Source organism: Anopheles cruzii, chromosome 2 (genome assembly GCF_943734635.1).
Source record: "Anopheles cruzii chromosome 2, idAnoCruzAS_RS32_06, whole genome shotgun sequence".
Lineage (NCBI taxonomy): Eukaryota > Metazoa > Arthropoda > Insecta > Diptera > Culicidae > Anopheles > Anopheles cruzii.
In genome coordinates, this window is record NC_069144.1 from 23764350 (window position 1) to 23785606 (window position 21257).

Genomic DNA, 21257 nt, shown 5'->3' on the forward strand with positions numbered 1-21257 from the left:
TTGTGTCTTCTTGTTTGATCTTGGCTTAGCGCGAGTGAGCGCGTGTGTGTTGCTACGACGGAACCGCGATGCGGTAGGTCCGAATATCAGATTAAACAATTCCTCCCGCCGCCGCCGCCGCCACTAGAGCACCCTTGTCCCTTCACCGGTGATGCTTGGTCGGCGATGCCGCCGCTGCTGGTGGACCACATTTTTCGAATCGTATCGTGTTTTTTTTCCCCGGTTCGTCCTCTCTTCTGTCGTCACCGACGTCTTAGTCGTCGGGCGTTCCACTTCCTTCACCGATCGCTTGCTTCTGGGGGAGCGCAGCTCTGGTTCTGTTTCGTGGAGGTTGGACCTTTTTTGTTGTTGTTGTTGCTGGTCGTCTCATTTTTCTCTCTCGATGTGTGTGTGTGTGTGTGTGGATCACAGATCGTGGCCCCGGCGGATTTGGTGCTTCCTTTTTTGTGCTGCCCCGGATTGTGTTTTCCTTCGAACCCAGGAAATGGATGCTGGCGGCCAGATATTCCCCGCCGAGAGTAAGAGACACAGAGCTACTCCAACAGCCTGGCGAGCAAGAAGAAGAAGTGAACCGGTAGCACCGGAAATGGTTCCGTTTTTACTCCGCGCCACACACACACACACGCAGATGTACGTTTCCCGTCGCGTTGTTGGTTTCTTTCGCCGGTGCGAGCAACGGTGATCCCGCGACACCCGACCTCATTCTTCGGCGCGACGTCCGGGTTGGTTTCCCCGATCCCCAGCGGCTGTCCGGTCCGACCGGAGGATAAACAAGTGTGGACCTCCACACTTGTTTTCCCTTTTTTTTTTGTTTTACTCCATCCTTGGCAGTTCCTCACAGTTCTTCTTGGCTGTGGCTGGGCACCGGAGCAGACCGGAGGCAAACATTGTGCAACATTGTTTGCCCTTGCCCGGCGGCCCCACTCTGGACCAAGAGCGCGCTCAACACAACTCACCAGCACTGGCACTATACTGGGAGTTTCTTCAATTAACAACCAATTGACAGCTTTTCTGCTCAATTTATCGCCACCGGAAAAAGTGTCAAAGTAAACACACGCACGCACGGCGGTGGTGATGTGTGCTGAGTCTGCGCCCCGTGGACTTCGATGCGTCCACTTGTGACCGAGTAGTGATCAGCGGCCGTGTGGCGTCTCACAAGCCTTTAGTTGGTGGCAAACACCACCAGCTTTTTTGGTTGTCCCATCCGCGCCCCTACAACAAGCGTACACAGAGAAAGAAGACCTATCCGGATATCCCGAGGGAATTGTCAAGGTCTGTCGGAAGCTGTCCTTGCAGAGATAGTCACGATATCCGAAAATGTCAAAGCTCGGAATGCTCCGGGAGCTTCAGTACTTCAGATTGATTCCGCACCGCGGAGCGTGTTCTCCGCGGACTGCTGAAGGTCTTCAGCCGGATGTTCCGGATGGTGGATGACGTTACAACGCTGTTGGAGTGTTTGTACTCTTGAAAGAAACGACCTTGAGGAATAATTCGAAAACAAGATTTTTTTCCGGGCAAGATATGGTGGAACCTCCTGCCCTCCCTGGTCTGCGCAACGTCGTCGCCTTTGGGCCGCCACAATCCCAATGTTTGGACCTGGATATTCTGGTCTTTTAGGAGTGGGACTCCTTTCAGTTTTATTTCGGAGGTAACCCTGTCAGCTCTGGTGACGTTGCTCGAACGCATACGGGTGGTATTCTCAAGTTCAAGTTCTGTGGATTCCCGAATGAGATGTGGCGCGGAAGTGGAGTTTTCCCACAAGAGAAGCCGCGGCATCAACTGGGCCGCAACTTCGCAATCCGGTGGCTCCGGACCCGAGCAGTGCTATTAGGCGCCCCTGATCCTTCTGTGATGGCTTCATTTGCAGCCGCCGCCAGCCGGCCACTAAGTAAGTCATTACCGATTCCAGCGCGTCCGACAGAGAAGAGGCCTTCAAAAGGCAAATGCTCAGCGCGAGAGGCTCAGCATGGAAAAAAGGCGAACGTCCACGAACCAGAGAACTGGAATGGAATGACGGACCGGGGGATAACTATGATTTCTTAATAACGCCGGCCGATTCGATGCCACGGCGCGCGCGCGCGTTCCGTGGGGTCCGGCCTCTTCTTCGTTCCGGGAGCCTATCATTCACCTTCTCGTCCGGCGAATCTCTGCGGCGGGTCTCCCGCCCTGCCATCTCAACTACTGGCGGCGGCACAGGCAGGGAGTAGGTGAAGGAAGGCGGTGGCTCACCGGATCTCCCTGGGCGGTCTCTCCCCACCGGCGGCCGGAGAGCGCCAGCCCAGGTCGGTCGGCGCAGATTTATTGTTATTCATTCGATTCGCTCTCTCTCTCTCTCGCTGTCTCGTTGAATTGCTGGTGGCCTTCCTGGTACTCCATCTCACTCCTCTCTCTCTCACCCTGACGGGGCCACACGTCGAAGAAATCGAGTTGATGATGATGACGGCGGTCCTCTCATCAAGCTGCGACGCGCTGCTTCTCCAACATGTGGAGGATGCTCCGCGCCCTGGGAACGGGGAACGTCTCTCTCTCTCTCTCTGTCACTCGCTCAAAAAAGCCGCCCAACACACACACACACACGGGTGGGGACACACGCGAGAGGGCAGAGAATAAACATCTTAATTATATTTTATTTTTCTTCAACCCCGGCGGCCGGCCGGTCCGAACTTCTTCGCCGATTCTGTGACGTCGATTCGTCCGACGGAAAGCATGCCTACCCCCCTAAATGTCAAATGTCGGAGTGAGAGCGAGAGAGAAAATCGTACCTTTTTTGCTGTTTTTCGTTGGGCCCCGTGTGGCGCCTTCACTAACGGTGACCCCGCGCGGAACCGAGGAGGAACTCAATTTCTGATCAATTGTGGTCGTCGTCCTCGTCGTCGTCGTCGGTCCCCCATTACGATCGATGCCTCTTTTTTGTTTTTGCTGCTGCCGCCGGGTTTTCTTTCTTTCTTGTCGATCTGATCTGTGGCGCCTTCGCCTCTTTGGCTGACCAGATATGCGGTGGCCTTCCTCCGATGGCGCTACGTGGCGGCGGGGGGATATTCGTCATCTCTCCGTCCCTTGCCGACCGACGGCGAGATCGCCGTGCTCCTTGGGCTCGGAATTTACCGGAATCAAAAATCGATTAATGTTTACGATCGGTTTCGGGTCGCCTTTTCTCCGGTTCGCTTGATCGCTTCGGTTCGGTCTTCTGCGGCCGCCGCCATTCATTGTCGTTTGTTTTGTCTCGTTTTCAACCTTTTTTTCGTTGGTTACTCGCACTTTATCCGTTCGATTGCTCGGTTTCACCTGTTTAACTTTGGAACTCTTGCAATTGCTGCACTTTGTGTGTTTGTTTATCCGCTTCAGTTTGTCTTTCGTGCTGTTTCCAAGTTTTGTTTGATGCTTTGCTGGTTTGACAAGTTCGTACCTTTCTCTATTCGCCATTTCTATCGCCCGAGATCACCATATGGAATGGAATCACGTTTTTGTTTGTGTTGCATAATCGTTTCACGGCTGTGTGTTGAAAGGTGGTCGGCGTGCGAACGAAAGACCATCGTTCCCACCACCCCGGTGCCGCACTCGGGATCACAGCAGCTTGATGGTGTTGAATAAAAATTTCATCAAGCCCATAATGCGACACTCGCGGGGATCTTACCCAGTGATCCGGGGCCGGGACCGCAAGCACCGGCCTTTTGGCGGGTAGTATAATATCTCAATTTATGGTTCGCGCCGTCGTCTGGCGCACGCGGCCTTTAAAGAGAGCGGCTGCGCCTATATGGTTGGAAGCGCCAGTCGCGAATTTGATTGCTTGACGCCGTCGAGCACAAGGATGTTGTGTGCTGGGGTTAAACGCGGCAGATAAATAGAGAGCGAGATAGCAAGAGCGAGAGCGAGCAAGGCGTCGCAAGTAGCTTAGTGGGGAACGTTAATCGAACTCTTGTATGCAAATCCTTACTCTGCACTTTGGGCTCTTCAATCGGCTCCTGAGACTCTCTTCCTGTTTTCTGTCATTATTTTGTATATTTTCTGTCAATATTTGTATTTTGTTGTTTGATTATTATTATGCTTGTATGATTTGTATGCTTGTAGTTTTCTTTTGTTAGTTTTTCCCGGCAATACACGGTTTTCTGTGTTGTTTGATACACTTCTCCAACAAATCGGTTTCTTTTTGGCAAAAAACCTGGCTCCTCGGGGCAACAATGTTGGAGCTGTTGTAAAAGCGTTGGCAAATTATTGGACAACTTTTCCTGGCGCTTTGACAGTAAACGGTCAAACGGTCAAATCTGGAGCAATGTATGCCTCATAGTCTCGACGCACATTCCTCCACAAGATCTGATTGATTCAGCTTTTTTTGGCTTAAAAACAAGTTTTTCAATTCTTTGCTGGGAGTTCCATCCGTCTAGTTCAACAAAACTCCAATCGGCGCCACACGACAGACGCGAATTCGGTCAAGACTAGCGCGTCCCGGTGCAGGCTCTCCTCCGACTACTACTCCCTGCCCCGCCCCCATGAAACCCAATGTCCGCGCCGCACCCCTCCATAGTAGTAGTCCACCGGTGATCCATATTTGGTCTTATCTGGTTGTCTCGTAACTCCCCCTGGGGAAGATGACGATGGCGCGGTCCCGGGACCTTGGCGAAGGATTCGCCAAAGGATTGTGCGCGTTCGTTCCCTCGACCGGCGGCATCGGAATGCCGACCGGATCAGAGAGCGGTCGGCGCGCAAGATCCGCGATCGCGCGACTCGCAACAGGCAGCAGCGCAACCGGTGGCGTGGTCCGACGTTCGTTATTTACGCCATTTCCCGTTGTCTGGGCTGGGCGACTCTCTCGGGAGCGCCGTCGTCGTCATCGTCGTCATGTTTTGCATCTTCTCCTTCTTGTTCTTCTTTTTCCTCTTCGCTGCGCTGTAACTACTCGTTCGTTCGTTGTTGTTTTGCTGCTGGACCCCCGAGGTGTTTTATGCTCTTCTCGCGTTGAGGGATGCTGAGGATCGGGAATGAAACTGGAACGGCCTCTGACGGGGCAGGAGGAGGAACCACGAGAGACAGACTTGATCGCGTCGCAGTAGATTTGCTGTGCATCGCGGAGTTTTTCGAAGCAGCCTTTTAATAACTTCATTACTAAGTCCTACTGTTTTCCGCCTACGTTAAAGGGCACTCGAGGAATGTGGATTGCAGGTAGTACCTGTGATTGTTCTGTAATTTATCCTTAAGGTGCGAAAAAGGTATCGTAAAGGGAAGTACATTAACGGCACCAATAACTGCTCTAATAGAAAAAGTTCCTTAGGCAACATTAACCTAGTAAAAGAAGGACATTATAATAAAGCACAACACAACATACTACAACAGAGGACAAGGTTGAAAAGAAACGAAAAACAAACAAAAGGTATCATACTGAAAACAAATCAAACAAATCAATTTTCATACTGAAAACAAATTGCAATTACAAACGAACAAGAAAGGAGAAAATCGGCACATTTCAATGAAACACAATAGAGAGTAGATGACTGCGTTTGCAACAAACAAACAACAAAGTAAAACATGTTTGTATGAATGCGTTGAAGCATAAACTGCAATGAAAAGATTGAATAAAATCGAAAATGTACGTTGTCTGTTAAACTTGCAATTACAAACGAACAAAAAAAGTGAAAAACAGCACATTTAGGTGAAACAAAATAGAGAATAGACGGAAGAGCTTACAACAAACAAAAAACAAAAAACGAAAGGTAAAGCAAGATTGTAAGAATGATTTAAAGCATAGAGTGTAAAGTGAAAAGAATGAATAAGATCGAAAAACAAGGTAAATAGTGCCAATATGTGCTGCCAACAGCAGACAACAACTTCAAACGACTCCAACGTGAACGTGTGCAAAAAAATAAGTAACAACACAAAAGTAGGTAAAACGGGCGCGCGCGTCCCTTCGCGAACCCCTTCGCTTCTTCGCTTTCGATCTTCAAACGACCGACGTCCGACGTCGAGCTCTTTTCTCTTTCACTTCCCGTTTACCGTTGGACCCACCGCTCGTTCGGCGTGCGTGTGTGTGTGTGTTTCCCGTGGGAGTATTAGTACTCGAAGCCACCGGTGGGCCACCCATTGCCGCGCCACCCAGCCGGGGCCGGCGGTCGACCAACGATCGATCGTAAAAATGACGACGATGATGGCGCAAACGCCGGTGTGGTGTGGTGGTGGTCCTCCTCGTGCCCCCAAACCACCACTCTTCGTCCTTCGATTCGTGTGTGTATGTGTGTGTGAATGGCGGCCGCCTTTTGCCTCCGCACGATCCGGCCGACCGTGTGCTCCCTTTCCTCCCGATTACCTTCTGCCTTCTTTCTTTTCTCCGGTCTCTTAATGTTTTTTCCTCCGCAGCGCAGCAAGCAGCTGCTGATGCTGCTGCTGCCACCGTTGCCGTTGCCGTTGCTTTCGAGAGGACCACCAACCGATCGGAGCACTGATTGCCGTGCTGCCGGGTGGGCCCCACCAAGGGGGGCTCCCCGACTTTGTGTCGGGTCTCTCCGTAATTTTAATGTCTCAATTCAGTCGCCACCGCGCCCGGCTCAGGCTGGCCGGGAGGTTGGGTTTGGCTTGCGAGTTGGTTGATGAAGTTGTTGTTCATTCCGCGCGCCGCGTCGCGCCACGGAAATCGCGTCAGCTGCAGTACAGCCACCCAACCACCCACCGGGTTTTCATCATCGGGGGCGCCCGGGCGACGCCGCCACCACGCGGAGCAAATCGATAGTCGCCGCGCGTTGGGTTTTGTTTTCCTTTTTTTGTCGCCGAAGCTCCAAGATGCTGCTCCCCTGTGGCCGCGCTACCACCGCTTGTTTCCCGGCCCCGGATCTCCGATTGGGAAAACCTTGTGGCGGCAGTTAGTTGTGGTCCGGATTGGGGTCCGTCTTTTCTGAGGTGGAAGACACATCCCGCTAAACCACGGCGATAATTCCAGCAAACAGAGAGAGAGAGAGGGGGACTCTTTAGCCCCAAATTGGAACTCTCGGTTCGAAAATGTCAGCCTGGAGGTTTCGGTGCCCGCCGCCGTAGGCACTTTTCGGAGGTGGAGGTCCTCTAAATCCAAATCTCATTAGCGATTCATAAATTAGCGAAAAATTGACGGGCCCAATGGGGTCGACAGTGTGAATGTTGGCCGGGAATTGGTCCGGGGCGCTAATCCGCTCTTGCGTGTTGCTATATCTACCATAACAAAACAAAAAAGAAGGTTGCAAAATGCAGCAGCCCGCGCCGGCCAGTGGCTTCGCGTGATTTGCATACGGATTTAGCATTCGGAACCACACACAACACGCAGCTCGCTGCAAACCTCACCGGGAATTGGTGGTATGGATGGATCTTCGTCATCTGAACCAGCGCAGCAACCCCTTGGCCAAGTTCTTACTCGACTCGCGATAGTAAGTGGCCATTGACGTGTCCGGCATGACGTCGAACGGGGCCTTCCCCAGGTCGATCGATCGAGATTGACATTTATTTCAATAGTATCCTCGTCACTGGTCTAAATTGTCACCCGAAATGTCCGGACGACAGAGGATCATCAACAATCGGGGAGCTTAAGCTCGAGAGATGGTGGATTTGCCCATTTTTGTTTCAAGTTGGTTGATTCGAGAACACGCTGCTGTCAATAATGTATAATATTGCTGCCAATAGTGGAATAAACTCTATGAAACTAGATTTTTTCAAAGAAATCAAATGTTTATTGCATTGCAAATGAAAAACTCCATCGCTAGATATAAATTTCGCCCTTCTGTCTGCTAAATCGTTGATGTCACTAGTCATCCAGATTTCGAAATTCCTCGTAGGAATCAAAGTGTCTTCTGCTCCATTGTGGTCGTATTTGGATCAATGCATACTTCAAATTGATCATTTGTTGTCGGTACGGATCTGCATTAACACCTTTCACCACACCTTTCTGGTCCCTTTTAATACACAATAGCTTTCTGGTCCCACCAGAAAATCCTTTCTTGTAGTCCTTCGGCGCTCTTTGCTTGTTAAGTCAAAATCGCCAAATCTAAATTTTTTGAAGCATTGCTATTTTCCAAGAGCAAGCTTTGAAAAGCAACGATTCAGGCACAAAAGTCAACATGGTCTAACCTCTTCAAAGATAAGATTCAAACAATTTTTTTTTCGACGTGAAGTCGTTTGCGTGCGATGTCAAAGCAAGGCAGTGTTGCAAAATCCTTAATGAGAAGGACCAAATTGACAGCTAGAGGCATCGCTTTCTACAATCCTCTTTCATAGGGTTAGATCTGGAACTCTATTCCGGTGCACCTGGGTCGGTGCGATTGCGGATGTCGGAAGTCCAACAAGTTGCTTTCGCTTGAGGCTCTTCCAATTCTAATCATCCGCACACACACAGGGGGACGGCGATCCTCTCACCTCTGGCGATCCACTTTAAGCCGGATCGCTCGAACTTCGTGTGGTCGTACTTTTTGGGGCACGTCTGGTGGTCTTCTTCAGGTCGAGAGCGCGCGGGGGATATATAAATTACTGCCCAGCGAGTGCGCGCCGGTGGATGGTCTGTGCGAGATTAAATGTGTCATAATTTATGGTCCACCATTCGGAGTTAGATATAGGAGCCTTTCTCTCCTCTGCCCATTCTGGTGCTGGTCCGCTCGGCGTCGTGCGTGTGGTCGCCCGCCATCGTCGGCATCGGAAACGTGAATGGAATGGACGTTCTCGTGTGGGCTGTTGTGGGCCCGGTGATTTGATGGTGAGCTTCGATGTCGCGGTGCTGGAAACACTATACAGCTTCCCCCCCCGCCCTGGTCGAACACCAGCACGACGGTGCTGGTCGCGCTTGTTGTTGTCATCCGATCGGGCCGAAGATCGATCGCGCCGGTGGTGGTGTACGCACCCACCCGGGCCAGTCTGAGAAACATTGTAGTCTCTTGGACCTGCGAACGGTATTTCTTCTAGGGCGGCGGCCGTCTCTGCGCTGTCCTTGTTGCTGTTGGGTAATCTAATAAAATTTATATCCCCGAGTACTCGGTCTGTCTCTCTAATCCCACGACGAACGACGTCGTGGAGGGGCAAACGAAACCGAAAAGTATAACATAATCCATCTGGCAGATAGTGGGTCCGCGGCCGGGCCAACGCAGCGACACCTAAAGCGCGCGCGCGCGATGGTCCGCTGGGCCGATAAATCTCTTCTTTGAAAACGTGGATGGAGCCAAACTTTAGTACAAAAAGGCAAACAACACCTCGAAACCCAGCCCACGTCTCTGTATCTCCAGCTCACCCAGATGTTGTTGGACCAACCCATAGGACCCCCAGTGAAGTGATCGACTTCGGGTTGGAATTTGGTTCCTTTTGAGTTTGTTCCAATTTGGGCTTCCAAATTCTTCTTCGGCGTGTCCCGGTCCCGGTGGGCATAGAAAACTTAGCCATCCAGCGAATGATTCAATCTGCCAAGAGTCTGCCTTTTTTTTGGGGAGGAAACTACGGCCCAGGCTACGGTTCCGGGGATGATACCCTCTCTGGGGTTTGTGAGATCGTGCCTCGAGTTGAAATGATTTGTGGTTTGAAGAAGAGCGCCAGTATTACAATGTAGCACCGTTTGACCGACGAGTTTTCGGTTGTTAGTTAGAAACCCCATAGCTGAGCCCAAGGCACCAAACCGAGGGTGATGGTAGGAAGTAAAGCGAAACGTGCCCGCATCTCTTGGGCGTGCGGCAGAACCTTTCTGGTGGTGTTTTCCGTTCATCCGGTGTGTGCACGGCGGCTTCATTACCGGGTTGCCAGTGCGGGGTACCGACGGAAACGGCATCGAGAGAAGAGCTCGACTGAAGGGGGATCGTTGGAACAAAGCACACGGCCGGCCGCGACGAAGGATTTCGGAAAGGGGATCGGGAGACAGTCTGGGATAAAAACGGTGGTTAAGAGAGGAAGTAGGCATAAAAAAGCGTCGTGTGCCTGTGCGCCACATAGTGGTGGCCACCCGCGTCCGCCCCGGGGTTTATGCTATCGATTTCACCACATCGAAGGCCGCCCCGCCCGGGGAGGGACGTGGCTGGCACCAGCAGGAGAAATGTGAGAATCTTCATCAATCTCGCTGACACATTAATTAGTCTTCCTAGCTCTCGTCGTCGCCAGAGCACGTTCTATTTAAATTTATGGACTGAGCCGTTTTCCTTAAGTTTTGTTTGTAATGTGAAGACTATTATCACGTTTTCTTATTTTTAAGGAAAGACACCAACCTGAGAAGGGTTCATAATTTCGACTGTTTCAGTAGTAGTGACAGTCTATACCACGTGGAGTCAACAGTTCCCGGAACAGTTGCAAAATGTTGTGTTTATCGAATAGCATGATCGATCGATGAGCAATTCTTTGGTCCTATGGCGAAACATATTCCTGAAACTATTTTCGGAAACTAGTATCTAGGTTTAGGACATCTTGACAAGATCAGAGCACTTCTTTCCTGCACAATCGATTGTGGATGATCATCTGAGCTGTATCGTGCCATCGCCATGTCCTGAACTTATCGACCGACGTAATATTAGTCAACGCCTGTACTTTCAGTGCGCTTCCATTCGGTATTTGTATGTGCCCCCAACGAGTTCCCCAACTGCTGCATGGGGCGCCCTCTAATTAGGACTGACAGTTTGACGCGATGCTTTCGTTTCGATGCCAAAAATATCAATATCACTGCGTTTCCTTCCGGTCTGCGGAGACATAATATTGCGCTTGACTTGTGGCTGACGACTTCCGACAGCGATTAATCTCTCGCGAGGCCGCCAACTATTTACCGTGTACGTTCGGTTGACGAGCTCTAACTATCTCATCGCCCGTCGTCAACATTCATCACGCGCGCCCAGGCCCATTTGGTCAAAACGGTAAAAATAGGCCAACGAATGGGCGTGTGTGGGGTGTTGCGCGTGCCGTATGTCGCAACATATGACAGCCGCCCACGGAAGCACCAACAATAAATTAGGCACCAAACAGAGCAGTTCGATGGAAGCTGATCGATGCTGACCATCTGAGCTGTCTGTGACACGCGCGTCGATAAACAATTTCTAGCACAAAATTAACCCTCTCTGTTGTGAGCTGCCTCCTGTGACAGCGGAATGTGACAAATGTGGTCGGCCCGCGCCCGATAGATCGTACGTGACTCTTTCGAAACGAGTCCACGGACCGGACCACCGAACCGGATACAATTAGTGGCCAAACTGGCGTTTATTTTCTTTCGGCAGCGCGATGGGCGATCTTCCCTGCTGCTAGAGAGACAGACATCATCCAGCAGCTAAACCCGATGGCCGATGGTCTCACGGATGGAATGTGTAGCATCGCGCAGACCTCTCGCGGTTAATATCTCAATTTCAGGGAAACACACGGCGGCGTGCTCTGCTTCCCAAAATGGTCGAACGGCGGCCACACATAATTACTACAGACACCGAGCCAACCAAATAGAGAGAGAGAGAGAGATCAAAATTATGAGGCAGAGTCAGAGGACCCCAGCGGTTATGTTTGGTCTTTGAGGCGCGCTGCGATCTCAGCTGCGTCGGACCGGACGACACGCAATCCGGTCGCGACGCCTCGCGGACACACGCACCCGGGAGGGCACGTTTTCTCTCGCTCTCTCTCTCTCTGTCTCTCGACCAGAATCGAGAATTGGCTGAGCTGAGCGCGCCCAGCTCAAGACCGCAAAGAGGCGCCGCCGCAGAGAGGACGAAGAATTATATTAAGAAATTATCGAAACATAATTTAAAGGCGGCTAACCGTTGGTTTCCGTCGGTTGATTGAAGGTCCGCAGCCTCAGCGGTGGGCTCCCACGTCACGAATGCGGCGGCGCCTTCGATGGCCTCTCCGTGTAGTATTTGGGACCCAGCGCGGACACCATTAAGCCTTGGCGGTTGTTTGTAGTGGTGGTTGGGTCGATGAATGGTTTTGCTGCTGCGGCGGCGCCGCGTCATGGTGGTCGTCGGCCGTGGCTAATGTCTTCAGCTTGTGCAGCCCGCGGCAATCTACAATCGATTAGGGGCGTCAACGCGGGGCGTACGTCTAATATCTCTCTATCGCTCTTCGAGACCCGGGCTCTGGCTCATCGCCGGGGTGGTTCCAGGCGCGCGATCATTACATCATCATGATCATGGCTGCTGCCGCCGTTGGTCAAACAGCCCACATAGACCTAGATGTAGACATCATCATCCATCAGCAGCCCACCGACCGACTTCCGCGAGACCCGGATTCGATCCTTCCGACAATCCCTCTCCATGCCCTCTCGGCCCTTTTTCTGTGGCTCGCTTTCCGGCAGCTGCTGTTGCCGAGCAAGGCGAACCATTTTGCCGACGCTCCGTTTTGCTTCCTTCTTCGAAGTCAGAGTGCACCGCGCGCTACGAAGAAGGAACTTCTGCACAAGTACGCCGCCACCGCCGCCGTCGCTCTTCGGATCGGTCGATGGTGGTGCCCTCAGGGGATTGCGCCCTGCAGAAGCGCATCCCGTGCTCCGAGGATCCCTTCTTCAGTTTTCTCCGGAATCCATCTTCATTTTCTGAAAGCCCCTGCGGCGGCGGCGGCGGGTGAGGTCCTTTTTTCTGTGGAACTGGGGTCTGGGTCTGTGGTGGTCCCTTTTTTGCCTGTCAGCTCATTACAGACTCACATACGCAGGGTTGACAGACGGGAACAAGTGTTTCCAAGCTTCGGCAACACACATCAGATTGGCAGAAGGTGTCGTTTTAGGGTCGGCAGTGCCCTCAAGACTTGTGATGGTCTCTCTAAGAGGTCTCTTGGAACAACTGTACCATCCTGAAGCACGGGTGTTGAAACCACCCCCCCGCGGGGTGGGTCGGTCATGGGACATTCGACGAACTGTCACGAAGATCCGCATCACTTCTTCTAGCACACCAGATTTGGAGAAGATCAGACAAACATCTTCAACTGGCCATGTCCCAGTTTACACTCTAGCGTTTTGTGCTGATAGGCCCATGATATCCAGTACATCAATCGTGTTCGCCGATCACACCCTGGCAGGTCTTGGGGCAGGCCCCCCGCTGGCCAACATGCGCACCCGGTGGGCCCGCTGCTCTTGGGGGCTAATTGCTAGGTAGGGGAGCATAAATTTCCTTAATTTCCTAGAATTTGACACAATTTCCCGGAATCGAGGAACCGGGTTTGCGGCACAAGCGCCACACGCCGGGCACGCACGTACTCCCGGTTCGTCGCACGTCGCTCTCGCGTCCCTCCGGTGGGTAGTGATGACTCTGGAACCCCGGAGCACACCTGATGATCGCTGGCTCGCTCGCTGGCTGCTGCAACCGGTTCACTGTAATTTTCCCAAACCAAATCAACTTTCCTTCCTTCCTCTACGTTTCTTCCTCCTCTTTATTGTTGTTGGTATCCCGCTTCCCGCCACCAAAGACGATCCTCTCAGGTCCGACGAGTCCGAACGGGCCCTGAGATCGCGGCACGACGCCGTTGATGAAGCTGTCCACCATCACCGTCTATGTGTGTGTGGTGTAGTAACGAATGGTGGCTGGGGTGGTCCACGATCCCTCTCCTGGTCCCTGTCTCATCTTCTCGCTCCTCGAGCCAGTGCGCTCCGTTACGCACCCGACGAACGGCACGAATCGCATCGGCCGGGCCTCCACATTCGACACGCCGCGTCGGCCGACACAGCGTCCCCTAATTTGGAGCTTCTGTGGTCACCCATCGACTTCTTCCCGTGTGTCTTCATGTGGCCACAGGGCTACCTCCAATTCTTGGGCCGTGTTTGGACGCAAGAATAGCTAGAGTTCGGCTTAGAGAAACGGGAGACGGAGGGCGGCGAGTGAGAAAGAGACCAAAGCGTAGTCGCGCAGGAAAGGAACACCCAAGACCTACCCCCCGCAAGACAGAGAGAGGATCGTAAATATTAACACGCTTAATCAATTAACATAAAACTATTGAAGATTGAGGACCTAAACCCTTGAGCCATTGAAGGCATCATCCCGAGAACCTTGGCCAGGCAAACGAAAGGGTCATCTGATCGCATCTGGTTGTGCCCCTATTGCCCTGCCTCCATGCGTCTGGAATCTGACCGACCTCTCTCTCTCTCTACTTCATTAGTGAATGGGACGTTCTGAAGTCACTTAGCTCTCGTTGTCAACGGATCTGACCAATCTAGAGTAGGGGGTAGGCCCCAGGAGGCCTTTACCTACAGGATCGGTGCGCGATCCTAATCAAATCCGATCGTTGGACTCCGGACGGCGGACTTCTCCAGCGACGGGGCCCACCGGCTCCGGCGCGATGATTCATTGCTCCTCCTAAAACCTGGCCAGACCATGGCAGCAATGGAATGTGTGTGCGAGGGCCTCCACCAACATCTGCCGACGAGGACGCACTAATTGAGAGATTTTTCGGTCGTGCCGGGGGAGCGCACCGTATACATTCTAAGCGTAGCGGCCGGCGGCTACACAACCAACTTCTGGAGAGATTCGGCGTGGTCCGTGTGCGGTCTGCATTTTCGGGGTTTGCCAATAATTTAGCCATAAATCATCTGCAGAGCCCGCCGGGCGCGAGTCGGCAGAGTACGTTGGGTTTGGGCCACGGATATGCGCGTTGGATAGAGTGCTCTGGGTGCTCAGGCAGGGGCCACTCAGGTTGATTTAGCAGCGAGCCTGCTGGGCAGAGCCACCGAACGAACGGCAACAGATTGGAATTTGTTATTCCGTGGGCTGAAAAGTCCCGAGTCTAAGGAAGAAAAACCTCAAAAGCCTTCTGCCTTAAAATAAGCCTCAGTTATAACGTCTCAGCGATAACGTCTTCATTCGAACGAAATTTCGTACCGGTGAGTGTTTTTTTGTAGGTCTACAAACAGCCAGAAGTCGCTGGGAGTCAAATCTGGCGAATACACGTTGTTTTAATATCTTTACAATAATGTCAAGTAACTCACGCAACTTCACGTTTCGATCATTCGAAACGTTATTGTGGATTCAGCATCAGCATCACTGCATTCAGCATGATCTCTACGACCAAATTTGAAGTCAGTAAAATATCGTTTTATTCTTGTTTCTGATGAAGCGAGGTCCCTATAACTCTTTTCAAGCCATTGCTTCGCTTGAATGGTCTTTTTTCCCATGTTTTCACCAGTAGCAATTGAATAGGCGATGAATGCAATGAATGCAAGATCAGCGCCATTTATGTACTAAGCTCGGAACTTTTCAGCCCGATCGGTTAGATGGCTCTTGGTCGGTTCCATTTGAAAATGGGGCGCTGGAAATGATTTGTGGTCCTGGTGCCCAAAGTTGGAAGTGCTTCTTGTGTAACCCGATCGAAACCGCGACGGTGTGTTTTTCCCTATTAATAACGGACTGTTGAATAGTTTTGAAGGTTATTTTGAACATCCTTTCTTTCCCGGCAGCGGTATGCAAATTGACGTGAAGCAACCGCTGAGCGACTGGGTCCTCTGCGGAATGTATCTCCTGTAAGCGGGGCACACCAGAAGAAAGTATACGCCAATAAACCATTGACCTTTCGCGGCCCGATCGCACGGCGCCATAAAATGAAATTGGACCCATAAAGCGAGGGTTTGTTGGTCTCTCTGCGAGGGAGACCTGAGTACACCTCTGAGGTGATATTTGGTCGGTAAAGGTGGTGCGCCTTGGCCGCCTTGGTGCACTGTCACTTTCTTCTTACTGCTCACCGACCCCGCCAATTATAAACCCTCCGAACCCTGAAGGACCTCCCGGTGTGTGCGGTGTGGCCTTGGTCTGAGAAGGTCTCCCCGGGGGTGTTGTGTACCGGGGCTATTGGCAGAGTAACAGGGGAATGGGAGTTCCTCGACGAATGTGCAATATAACCATAAACCTCCTACCGGGGAGAGACCTAGCCCGGTGCCCTTCGTGCGCGGCCATCACGCATCGCAATCGGAACTGGGTAGGAGGAAGTACGGAGCAAGAATTTGTCTGCCGTGCTCTGCTGCTGCACACCTTTATTGGTGGCGGAGATTATGAGTCGCAGAGTGTGCTTAGAGCCTGGGCTGCAGAGAGTGGAGAACCTGGGTAGAGAAGGTGGCCTACAACAGGGCCAGTTTTACAACTCGAGGCGATGCGGGCAGCGCATCCTCGGTGAGATAGGTGAGCCGCGTGGAAATAGAAATCACGGCCGCCACTTCTCCGGTGGTCGTCGTCGCTCCTCTTGTGAAGGTCATCCGTCTCCCGGCGACCCCGAATCCCGGATGTCCAAGCGCTGTGTGTGCCTCGACGGGGCGCGCTCTCCAATCCTACTTATCGCCCGGATTCGAGCCCACAGAGAGACCCCGTTTGGACCTCCCGCCGTGGGTACAATTCAACACATAAAAGATTTGTAAGCGGGTTTCATCCATGGGTGGCGGCGACGACGACCACGATGCCAGTTACGATTCAAGACCAACGAACAACCACCATTTGGGTGGGTTTTTTACGATCGAAACAAAATACCCACGATTGGCCACGAGCGAGGCCACGAAAGATCCACTTTGCCCGTAGGCTGGCTGAGCATTAAGATATCAATCCATAAGCGCGCTAGGCATTAGTCAGGCTATCGGACGGGCTTAGGCCTCGCAGAGGACGGCGGCGGACCTATCGCGGTTCCAATGTCTTCATTACGCGGCGACTGGCGATCTAGCCAGCGCGACTAGCTGATGAATACCTGAAGACGTGGAGTTGGGAATTTGCAAGAAGATCACGCGCGATGGTAGTTGGATCGAAGATCTGCCAATTCTCGGGAGTGGAAGTTCACGAATCGGTTCTCAAAGAGAGTAGTGAAGAATTATGCTGCGTGAGAAGACGGATGGGCACACTGTCCACACTACCCACTAAGGGCGTCCTCCACACACGGTAGCTTCCAGGAAGGAAGGAAGTAATTTACCCAAACAAAGCAGAGCGGCCAAGAAAGAGAGCGAGAGTTCTCAGATTACGCGGCTGTTGTAGGTTTGAGTTTGCGGCAGCTGGCGGCGGCATTTGGCAGCAACATCCGACACAACAAAGTCTAGACGACGACGACGACGACGACGGTTAGCCAACTTCAAAGCGCGGCGATGGCAGTAAAAAGATGAATCTCATTTACTGCGCGCGCGGACCTTCGGACCAGTGCGTTTAAATGTTTGTGCTTCGGGGTCTGCTGTAAGGTAGCCGCAGGCCTTTCGGCCTTCCCGAGCGGTCTTCGATCTCGGGCGAAATGGGAGACATGCGGGCCGCGGCGGGGGAACCAATCATCCGGATCGCCGTTAAAAGCGTAAAACATGCTGTAACGATTTTACGATTTATGGACGGGTTCGCTCGGTGCTCGGTCCAGGCCGGAATGTTCGCGATGACACAGACGTGTCGGGCTTTGAAATGGTTCCGTCCGGACAGAACGTTAGACGTCGTCAAAGCGAGGGGGACACTTCGTTCGGGGTTCGCCAACGGTTCGCAACGGAGTGTAATGAATGGCCAGAACGCAAAACTGGAGACCACTTGCCGGGGTGTGTCTGTCCGTGGATTTGACGTCGTCGTGAGGCTGCACTCTAGTTCCTCTGTTGGCCCATTTGTGGACACGCGAGTTGGACCAGCTCCAGATTCTGCGTGGTGGGAACTTAGACCTGGCGACGTTGCGTTAATAAGCCCCACAGAGGGGCAGCACACTGCTACATTGTTGGTAATTAATGTCCATTAGCTCTGGGGACCCGAGCTCTCTGCTGGTGGGGGACTCTCTTCGCTCTGGAACCGGATTGTCGGGTCGGGTCGGGACTCCCAAGTAATTATGTGTCACTCCACACGCTAACATCCATCAATGTTGAGCTGCGTTCCCCAAAAACAGACGGCGTTACTGTGACCACCCGACCAGCAGAGGCTCTTGGGCAAGTGATCCCGCAACGGGGAACGGAAACGGACTTGAGGGTCTGTCGCTCGGCGTCCGATACGCGTCTCCTGTAGTTTCTCGGTACACCCAACGCGCGACGGGTGCCTGATAATCTGGGATTGGTATTAGCGCCTTGGGAGGGTCACTCTGTGTGTGTAAGCAATGCGACATCCGATCCGATCGGAGTTAGAAGGTCTAACCCCCAGACGCTATCTCTCACGTACGATCGGCCAGCAGGACAACAATGGTGGTGGGGACACACGGGACGTCGTTCGCTATCGATTCCAAGAGATCCAGGCGGCCAGGCGTTGTTGGTGTTTGGACGTGCAGGGCAAACATCTCTTGGTAGGGCCCCGGCTGAGTTCCGGTATCGGACGACAGAAACTTTCAACTTTCCCATTCACCAATGGCCGCGCACAGCCACAGATAAGGCCGCCCCCCTTCTAAGGTCCGATAAGAGGGCCAGTGCTCTCCGTGTACACCTGGAGCGGGATCTCTACCCCTAGATCTCCAATTGCCATGCAGCATTCGGCGACGGCGCTTTCGCTCGGACATCTCACTCTGCCTGTCGGCGCAATCTCTTGCCGCACACGCCGAACCGACGAACTCGGCGCGCGCGTTTGAAAGCTTAGCTCGATTAATCTTCTTCTCGCTCTCGCCACAGACGGCCCGGCTCGATCACTGGAATTTCCTCGACGGTGTGATTCACTTCGAAAGAAGGGTTCCCATCAGCGGCTGGGCCTCTGTGACGTCTCTATTTGCCAGTGGTCCATCGTTTTTCCCAAGCCCCCAGCCCCGAGTCGTGTGGTCCGCCCAAGAGCGCCGACGCCGACTCGTGATTGATCGTGGACTCCCAGCGCCGGAGCCATGTATGGGAGCCCTTGGGATTACCTCCAAAGGTGGACCACGAAGATTAAGACGTAAACATTTGTTTTAATTAAGATGTTCCCAGACGACCGTTAGGCGGTTCGGATGTTCGGCCTGGACCCGAACCACCGATCACAGAGCCCCACCGGATTAGGCCCTCCACAAACCTTAACGGGGCCCCAAACGGGCGTAGATTTGTTGATGCGAAGCGTAGTAAGCGTGTGTGAGTCGTGTAACCCATAGCAACACAATCCACCGTTGGCCTTGGGGAGACATACTCCCGAAATGGCGGACTTCTGGTGATCCCTTCCCTGGATAGAACAAGTCACGGTCGCGGTCTCAAGAGATTAGGTGGCCTCCTTTTGGCTAGAACTCTCTCTCTGTGTACGTTCGGCACTTTTTGTCCCTTAGTTAGCGAGGTACGCGAAGTATTTTGTAACCTAACCTAAAAGCCGGGCGGTGTCGGCATATTTGGCATCTGTGTTACGCGCAAATCTGGCTCTTTTTCTTTGTTGTTTTTGGCCAGAACGCTGCCCAATGCCCAGAAGCGCCCACCGCGAAGAACGGAAGCTGGACTAAAGATGATACTCGATCGCAACCGCAAAAAAAAAAACAACACGCCCAAGTCAGTAGCTCAGAAGTCACAGCCCGGCTGCCTAAAACTCTGACAACTTGCCAACGGATCAACAGATGTTCACCGGGCCGCTCGCTCTCCAGATGTTCGTGTGCCGCCAGAAACTCTCAGGTCTCCGGCCAAAGCATGCGAATCTTGACGTTTTTGCCACAAATGTCCCCTTGGCGCGAGGGCGACCCTGGAGGAGGCTCCGTTGTAGCTACCTTGGGAGGTCGCGCCAGTACGGGCCTGTGTGTAACTCAATACCACCGAGCAGACCACCACCGCTTGGCTTGTGGAGAAACCGGTGGCCACCAAACACACCGAGTCTCGCGGGCGCGCGGATCCAACTCTTAGGTCCGGGACTTCTGGGAAATACGATAGTTTGGGATGGGGCGGTGTGGTCAGTTGGGGTACGATTTTCCGGTCGAGTAACCAAAATCACGGGACCCCACCCGAGTTGGGATGCAACCTGAGCCCACCACCGAGCAGCACGATGCGCGGTGTCGGTGTGGTGTAGCTCCCGTAAAGGCATCCAGGAGTATGGGAATCCTACGGGAAGCCCCAGAACTTGGCCGGACGGCTGTGTAATGATGATGATGTGCGGTAGTTCAGTTTTCACGCTCAATTACCCAACTGACCTTACCCGAGGCCCCAACGCACCGAGGCTTGTTGGGGCTTCTGTTCCGGGTGGGGTTTGTGTCGTCACATCAGGTCTAAGCCTATGAAAGGGGATTGTGTAAACAGATGGCTCTAGCTGTTAATTTGGTCCTCTTCTTTACGGTTTTTTGGCAACTTACTTTTGTTTTGACATTAGGCAAATGATTTCAGGTCGAAAAATAAATACATTCTGTTTGCAATTCATCTTTGAAGAGGTTAGACTATGTCGACTTTTGTGCCTGAAAATAACGTTTTGCGAGGATCATTGTTTTGCTGCTACCTGTTGGAAAAAACTGCCACAGAATCGCATTAAATGCTCGTCGAAGCCCGCTTTTCGAAGATCGCAGTGTTTTAAGCGGTTTAAAAAAAATGACGATTTTAACTTAACAAGCAAAGAGCGTTCTTCACTCCAAAAAAAGGATTTTCTGATGGACCAGAAAGGTGTGGTGTACTACAAGCCCCTAAATCCTGGTTAAACCGTTAATACAGATCCCTACTGACAACAAATGATCAATTTGAACTATGCATTGATCCAAACACGACCACAATGGGTCAAAAGACACTTCGATTCCTACGAGGCAGTCCGAAATCGGGATGACAAAATTGGTTTGCCTCAAAAGACGAACAATTCTTTCGGCATGGAATCCACGAATTCATTTCAATTCAAAAATGATTTCTTTGATTTCCTGATTACCTGAGACCTGATAGTAAATCTCTGTGCGTGAACTAACCACTGATTTTTTTTGCTTTTCTTTTTGTTCCGCAAAACAGGGCAAAGCACGGGGGAGACGGTCGTCGGTGTACATGCGGTCCCTGTTCCAGTCGTACCTGTACAGCCTCGGCTGCTCGATACAGAAGCACGCCGGCAAGGTGCTGTTCGTGGCGGTCCTGGTGCTGAGCACGTTCTGCGTCGGGCTGAAGTCGGCCACGTCCCACTCGACGGTGCGCCAGCTGTGGATACAGGAGGGCGGCTCGCTGGAGCACGAGCTCGCCTACACGCAGAAGTCACTGGGCGAGACGGACTCGTCCACGCACCAGCTGCTCATCCAAACGCCAAAGGACATGGAGGCGTCGATACTGCACCCGACCGCGCTCCTCGCGCACCTAGACGTGGTGCGGCAGGCGATCGCAGTGACGGTGCACATGTACGACACGACCTGGAGCCTCAAAGACATGTGCTCCTCGCCGAACATTCCGGAAATCGGCATCCACTTCGTCCAGCAGATCTTCGAGAACATCGTCCCGTGCTCGATTATCACGCCGCTCGACTGCTTCTGGGAGGGCAGCAAGCTGCTCGGGCCCCAGTACCCCGTCCACATACCGTAAGTCGAAGCTACCG

General features: G+C 52.6%; 1 protein-coding gene across 1 annotated transcript in view; it reads left to right on the plus strand.

Annotated features, from left to right (window-relative positions):
* LOC128278325 (protein patched) overlaps positions 1–21257 on the plus strand; it is a 36165-nt gene that overhangs the window by 11281 nt on the left and 3627 nt on the right. The window contains exon 2 of the mRNA XM_053017035.1: positions 20690–21240. Within this exon, the coding sequence (XP_052872995.1) occupies positions 20690–21240 (551 nt within the window). The remainder of the gene's footprint in view (positions 1–20689; positions 21241–21257) is intronic.